The sequence below is a fragment of the Poromitra crassiceps genome (assembly GCF_964638095.1).
Source record: "Poromitra crassiceps genome assembly, chromosome: 2".
NCBI lineage: Eukaryota > Metazoa > Chordata > Actinopteri > Beryciformes > Melamphaidae > Poromitra > Poromitra crassiceps.
In genome coordinates this window covers 2,628,562-2,636,061 of record NC_139624.1, presented here as the reverse complement: position 1 = coordinate 2,636,061, position 7,500 = coordinate 2,628,562, and the positions used below count along the sequence as shown (strand labels likewise).

General features: G+C 42.9%; 1 protein-coding gene across 1 annotated transcript in view; it reads right to left on the bottom strand.

Annotated features, from left to right (window-relative positions):
• The window catches only part of grip1 (glutamate receptor interacting protein 1), a gene marked incomplete at its 5' end in the record, with an annotated part of 114,636 nt that overhangs the window by 57,567 nt on the left and 49,569 nt on the right, over positions 1–7,500 (bottom strand). Inside the window, 3 exons of the mRNA XM_083632048.1 lie at positions 3,025–3,108; positions 6,323–6,468; positions 7,311–7,446. Coding sequence (XP_083488174.1) covers positions 3,025–3,108; positions 6,323–6,468; positions 7,311–7,446 — 366 coding nt within the window. The remainder of the gene's footprint in view (positions 1–3,024; positions 3,109–6,322; positions 6,469–7,310; positions 7,447–7,500) is intronic.

The following is a 7,500-nucleotide window of genomic DNA, read 5'->3' as shown; positions in this document are numbered from 1 at the left end:
AGGACATTGTCAGTAATCCTGTGTCTTACCACAGCACGGTTCAGCCTCAACCTGTCCCCACGGGGAAAAAAGTCTTTAAACCTAAAAGTACATTTACACCACAGGTAAATAATCCATCAGTGGAAACTTTCTGTCGGTTAGTGGAACGAGATGTCATGGACTTGTGTGCACAGAGTCAACAGAATGTTTTGCCTCACAATCTTCTTGAGTCTGAGAGAAAAGCTCTGTCAGAGCTGATGACCAATGAGAACATTGTCATTAGACATGCAGACAAAGGCGGGGCGATTGTGGTCCAGGATAAAGCTGTCTACATTAAAGAAATTGAAAGACAATTAAGCGACAAAGATGTGTACATTCCTTTACAATCAGATCCTACTTTGAGGTTTGGGAATGAAATTAAGACGGTCTTAAAACAAGCTTTACGGGAGGAACAAATTTCTGAAAATGAATATAAATATATGGTTCAAGACAATCCAGTAAGAGCAGTGATTTACACTCTGCCTAAAATCCACAAGAATTTGTCTCATCCTCCTGGTCGACCAATCATATCAGGAAACGGTTCTCTCACAGAGCCACTTTCCCAATTTGTTGACTCCCACATTAAAGACTTGGTTTATGCACTGCCGTCATATCTCAAAGACACTACAGACTTTTTGAACAAGTTGAAGGACTGTTGTGTAGACTCTAATGATTTTTTATGTACGATGGATGTCTCCAGTTTGTATCCTAGCATTCCTCATAAAGATGGTTTAGAAGCATTGAATTATTTTTTAAATCAAAGAATTGATCTGCATCCTTCCACAGAGTTTTTGTTTTCTTTAACCAATGAAGTATTGACAAAAAATTATTTTAAGTTTCAGGATAAGTATTACCTTCAACATCGGGGCTCAGCCATGGGCTCACCGGTGGCTCCGAATTATGCCAATTTATTTATGGGCAAATTTGAGTTGGATTTTGTTTATAACAACAATCCTTATTTTAAGTTTATTAAAGGTTATCGAAGATATATAGACGATCTATTTTTTATTTGGAGCGGTAATGTAGAAGAATTGAATGAATTTCATGCTCTTATGAATTCAAGAATGGAATCCATTAAATTTACATTGTGTTATGATTTGAAACAAATTTCTTTTCTGGATGTTTTGGTGCAAAAACTTGAATCGGGTTTACATACCGAAGTGTATAAAAAGGAAACCGATCGAAATACTTTTTTACAATTCAAGAGTTTCCATTCCCCAGCCCTCAAAAGAAGTTTACCTTATAGTCAATTACTGAGGATTAAACGCATTTGTGATTCTGATGATTCTTTTGAGTTACATGCTAAAAATCTTTGTGTTTGTTTTAAAGAGAGAGGGTATGAGGATTCATTACTGGAGAATCATCTGAATAAAGTACGCCAAGTTCGGCGGTCTGATTTACTTCAACCCAGGTCCAGAGACACCTCTTCTCAGAGTTTAGCATTTGTGTCTACCTATAGTCCTATATCTAAGTCAGTCAAAGACGTAGTGAGTAGATATTGGCACATATTGGAAAGTGACTTTCATATCACCAATGCTTTTCAAACTCAACCTAGATTTTTCTATAAGAGGTCTTCCAATTTACGGGATTTTTTAGTTAAGTCAGATCTGCCAAAAAGTAAAAGCCATTTTCTTTCTCTTTCTAACTTGTCTAGTGGTAATTTTCCTTGTCATAATTGTGTACATTGTTATGCCATGCTCAAGGGAAATCATTTCACTCATCCTAAGTCTGGTGCTGACATTAAGGTGAGAGGCAGGATTACATGTAACACGAGATATGTGGTGTATTTGCTAAAATGTCCATGTAATCTATACTATGTTGGTAAAACAAAACGTGAGTTAAAAACAAGAATCTGTGAACATAAATGTTCTATACGCAACCATGATGAGAAGTCATCAGTTGCTAGACATTTTAACAGCTTAAAACACAGTTTGAGCGACTTGCACTACATGGGCATAGAAACAGTTAATATGCCACGGAGAGGGGGCAATAGAGACAAAATCCTCCTTCAGAGAGAAACTTATTGGATCCATTCCCTCCACACCCTCATTCCTAATGGATTGAATGAGGAGATTTCATTTACTTGTTTTTTGTAAAACATACTAATTTCCTTATCGTTTTTTGTAAAACATACTAATTTCCTTATCTTTTTGTAAAGTATATATATTTTTTCTGAAGTATATCCATTAACTTTGATGTTCACAAAGCATTCTCAGGTGTGTGGGTTCTGTATATCTACATTGTTGACTCCCCCTGCTGACTCTGGACTCCTTAATTAGGGTGAAGGTGAATCACCTGTGTGTTTTTTTGCCTTCACACGCTGAAGAAGGGCGGCTGCCCCGAAACGTCCGTGTGGCAATAAATAACTAATAAACAAAGAAGGGAAAACAAGAACATACTGTAGGCTACATCTGCGTGATGAGAACTACATCAAATGACAGAAACCATCTTTGGGGGAAGTTTATTTGAAGTGTACTTTGCTTTTTTAGTTTTTTTTATCCACTAACATGGACTTATAAGCTACACTGAAACCAGGCACCAGGGGGCGAGCGAGATGTTTTGGCTTCACTTTTGAGGAGCTGTCATGATGCAATCTCTTCTACAGTCTCTCTCTCTCACACCCACACGCACGCAGGCACGCATGCACACACATGGAAAATTATTTTCAAATGTTTATTTATTTATTTATTTATTTATTTATTTATTTATTTATTTATTTATTTATTTTACCAGGTAGTCACTTGAGATCAATGATCTCTTTTTTGAGGAAGACCTGGCCAAATTGGCAGCATTTAAAACTAACAAGACACAAGCACAGACAAGAACATAAAACACAGTAAGTAAAGGGAACAAATGCTTCCTCCAAAAATTGATACCTACACACACACACGCACGCACGCACGCACGCACGCACGCACGCACGCACGCACGCACACACACACACACACACACACACACACACACACACACGCACGCACGCACGCACGCACGCACGCACACACTCACCTCTGATGACAAAACCAAAGCTGTTTCCATCTTTATGAAGGGTCACCTCCACGTTCTTGAACATGACCCCTGACCCCTGCACCGCTGCAACACACAGACACACACACACACACACACACACACACACACACACACACACACACACACACACACACACACACATTATATCAACATCACCATGACCTCTGACCCCTCACATACACATCCATATTACATATTAGACATGACTGACTTTACAGCACTGGAAATAATATTATAATTTGAAAGGATCGTTGTTGTTGTTGTTGTTTTTCAGAAGATACAGACGCTGATCAAAGACACCTGCCTGAGAATAAGGGAAAGAAACTGTAATACTTATTAATTATAAATAATTATTTCTTTATTTCTATTTGCTTTTTTACCATTCTTGAGTGCAATTTCCATTGCAACACGTGTTCTGCTTTGATCTTTTTCTCCTTGTTCGTAATGAAGACGACAGAGATGTTGGCGGTACCCAGCTTCTCCCAGACGCAGATCTTTGTCTCATAACACCAGAGGACGTCTGAGAGACTGCTGTCACGCAGGGAAGCAGAACTCTGTGGTCGGCAGCACTGGGCAAATAACCCAAAATGTATCAAAAGTGACCTTTAGAACCTCTAAACCACTTCATCTTGCTCATGTCATTTTTTTTTTATCCCATTTTTATCCCCCATTAGTGCTAATTTTTATTTTTATTTTATCCTGGTTGCTGCTCCACCCTCTGCCGATCTGGGGAGAGCCGAAAACTGGCTCCATGCTTCCTCCGAGACATGGGCAGTTAGCCAGCCGCTTCTTTTCACCTGACAGAGGAAGCTTCACCGGTAGGACATAGCACGTGGTTGGTTCACGCTATTCCAACCGGTTCCCCTCCCTCTGAACAGGCGCCCTTAACGACCAGAGGAGGCACCACATCAGCAACCAGGATATTGCATGTTTTTGTGAAGGGGGTTCCTATATGAAGGAAACCCCCGGGAGGCACGGGAAGAACATGCAAACTCCACACAGAAAGGCCCTTTTGAACTCTGTGGTCGGCGGCGCTGGGCAAATAACCTAAAAGTGACGTCTAGAACCTCTAAACCACTTAATCTTGCTCATGTCAATTAATTGTTTTTTTTGGGCCTGGCCATATTCAGCTGCGATGGCTTTCAGAAACTGTGCGATGGTTATGGTTACGCAACGTGGCATGGTGAATTAGTTGGGAGAGAGGACAGCTATAGACAGCTTTTGCGATTTATTCCAGTAACATCTTATAACTGTCTAACATTACCGGAGTTGGAGTGTATCTCTGAGGACGTCCAGTCTCACTGATGACTAGTATTCTCATCTCATAAAGTGCGTAGGTAACGTTAGCTGCTCGTTAACAGCTGATGGTGGCTGTATGCTGAAACATTGTTTGCGCTGGATAGCTGACCCATTTCATTGTTAATTCCATGGCTCTGCTGTTTGCTCTCCTTTCAGTCTGGATAGCCTTAACCTAGCCTTAACCTTAATAACCCTAACCCTGTAATGTCACTTCTGCTCCTGTGCGCACTTCCAGAAAAGGTCTGTGTTGCTGTCACGGCACGTTACTTCGTTAAAAAAATGTATTAAATTGAATTTCTCCTATGAAATTATTAACACCAGCGATTGTTCCACCAACGAGAATTTGGTCGGACTGCAGCATAAAGACCAAACAATCAACCAACCGACCAGAAGCATACAGCCCTACACAGCCCACACAAAGGCAAAAGGTAACATTTATTCATGCTAAACTTGCACAAATAAAAACTTCTTAGTATTTCTCAGTTCTCAGTGACTTCAAGAAAAATATGCTAAAGAAAATAAAAAAATATTGGGAGTTGTCAAATCATGGAAGATGAGAATTGTGATTCTTGTGATTGGTACTCTCAAACAGACAGGTTCTGAGTGGTACTCACAGACACACATGTTCTGAGTGGTACTCACAGACACACATGTTCTGAGTGGTACTCACAGACACACATGTTCTGAGTGGTACTCACAGACAGACAGGTTGTGAGTGGTACTCACACACACACAGGTTCTGAGTGGTACTCACAGACACACATGTTCTGAGTGGTACTCACAGACACACAGGTTCTGAGTGGTACTCACAGACACACATGTTCTGAGTGGTACTCACAGACACACAGGTTCTGAGTGGTACTCACAGACACACAGGTTGTGAGTGGTACTCACAGACAGGTTGTGAGTGGTACTCACAGACAGGTTGTGAGTGGTACTCACAGACACACAGGTTCTGAGTGGTACTCACACACACACAGGTTCTGAGTGGTACTCACACACACACAGGTTCTGAGTGGTACTCACACACACACAGGTTCTGAGTGGTACTCACAGACAGACAGGTTCTGAGTGGTACTCACAGACAGACAGGTTCTGAGTGGTACTCACAGACAGACAGGTTCTGAGTGGTACTCACAGACAGACAGGTTGTGAGTGGTACTCACAGACAGACAGGTTCTGAGTGGTACTCACACACACACAGGTTCTGAGTGGTACTCACAGACAGACAGGTTCTGAGTGGTACTCACAGACAGACAGGTTGTGAGTGGTACTCACAGACAGACAGGTTCTGAGTGGTACTCACACACACACAGGTTCTGAGTGGTACTCACAGACAGACAGGTTCTGAGTGGTACTCACAGACACACAGGTTCTGAGTGGTACTCACAGACAGACAGGTTCTGAGTGGTACTCACACACACACAGGTTCTGAGTGGTACTCACACACACACAGGTTCTGAGTGGTACTCACAGACACACAGGTTCTGAGTGGTACTCACAGACACACAGGTTCTGAGTGGTACTCACAGACAGACAGGTTCTGAGTGGTACTCACAGACAGACAGGTTGTGAGTGGTACTCACAGACAGACAGGTTCTGAGTGGTACTCACAGACACACAGGTTCTGAGTGGTACTCACAGACAGACAGGTTCTGAGTGGTACTCACAGACACACAGGTTGTGAGTGGTACTCACAGACAGACAGGTTCTGAGTGGTACTCACAGACAGACAGGTTCTGAGTGGTACTCACAGACAGACAGGTTCTGAGTGGTACTCACAGACACACAGGTTCTGAGTGGTACTCACAGACACACAGGTTCTGAGTGGTACTCACAGACAGACAGGTTCTGAGTGGTACTCACAGACACACATGTTCTGAGTGGTACTCACAGACACACAGGTTCTGAGTGGTACTCACAGACACACAGGTTCTGAGTGGTACTCACAGACACACAGGTTCTGAGTGGTACTCACAGACAGGAGGCAGCTCGTACTCGACCTCCAGCACGACTCGCTCCCCCACATTCTTCAGCAGACTGATGATCTCATCGTGCCTGAACTTGGTCAGGTTGATGCCGTTCACAGAGCGGATGTAGTCTCCCACCACCAGCTGGTCGCTCCTACAGGAGACGCAGAGACAGACAGACAGACAGGAGAGACAGAGACAGACAGACAGACAGGAGACAGAGAGAGACAGACAGACAGACAGGAGAGACAGAGAGAGACAGACAGACAGGAGAGAGACAGGCAGGAGACACAGAGAGGCCATTAGCTCATCTACCTCCTCTGCGCATTTTAAATAATAAGTTCACCTTGAAAACAACAAAGAAACTCTTTGCAGCAAGCTTTGCAGGAGAGAAACTATTAAGTACACTGAGCCGTGTTTTGACCACATTTCTTGACCCATGTGGTAAACTTTGATTTCTAACTGTTCATTTTTTTTTTCATTTCAAGTAATGTGCTGTGTTGAGAGAGAGAGAGAGAGAGAGAGAGAGAGAGATCAACACAAATAGGCCTATTTACATTCAATAAAAACTTGGTGATTCTATTCATGGGCTGATCGTTTGAAAGTGAAACCGCAGTACTGAACATGTAATGTCGTTTCATTGCCTTCTCATGGGCCGTTCACTGTACAATGTAAACAGCGGTGCTCTGAGCAGAGTGCTTGGAGTATGACCAAGCCTTTACTTGGGTTGTGGCTAGATGGGCTACAGCCACAGATGGAGTGACGCAAAATCGTCACAATTGTTATTCCATGAAATTTGTGGTACTTCTTGTATTGTTATTAGGACAGCAAAGATATAACAGGGTGAGATAATGGGCACATCCCCCAAATATTCATGTATAATACCCTGTGTGTGTGTGTGTGTGTGTGTGTGTGTGTGTGTGTGTGTGTGTGTGTGTGTGTGTGTGTGTGTGTGTGTGTGTGTGTGTGTGTGTGTGTGTGTGTGTGTGTGTGTACCTGGCAGCGGTGCCTCCCCCTCTCAGGTTTGACACTCTGGGCTTGCCGTCCTTGTCGACGCCCCCGGACACCGTCAGGCCCAGTGTCGTCCCCTCCTTCTTCATCAGCTCCACCAATGAGCAGCCTCGAAACTCATCTGTGTCAGGAGGGAGAGCAGCTGATTGGCCGGCCATTACATTCAGTCTGTCTT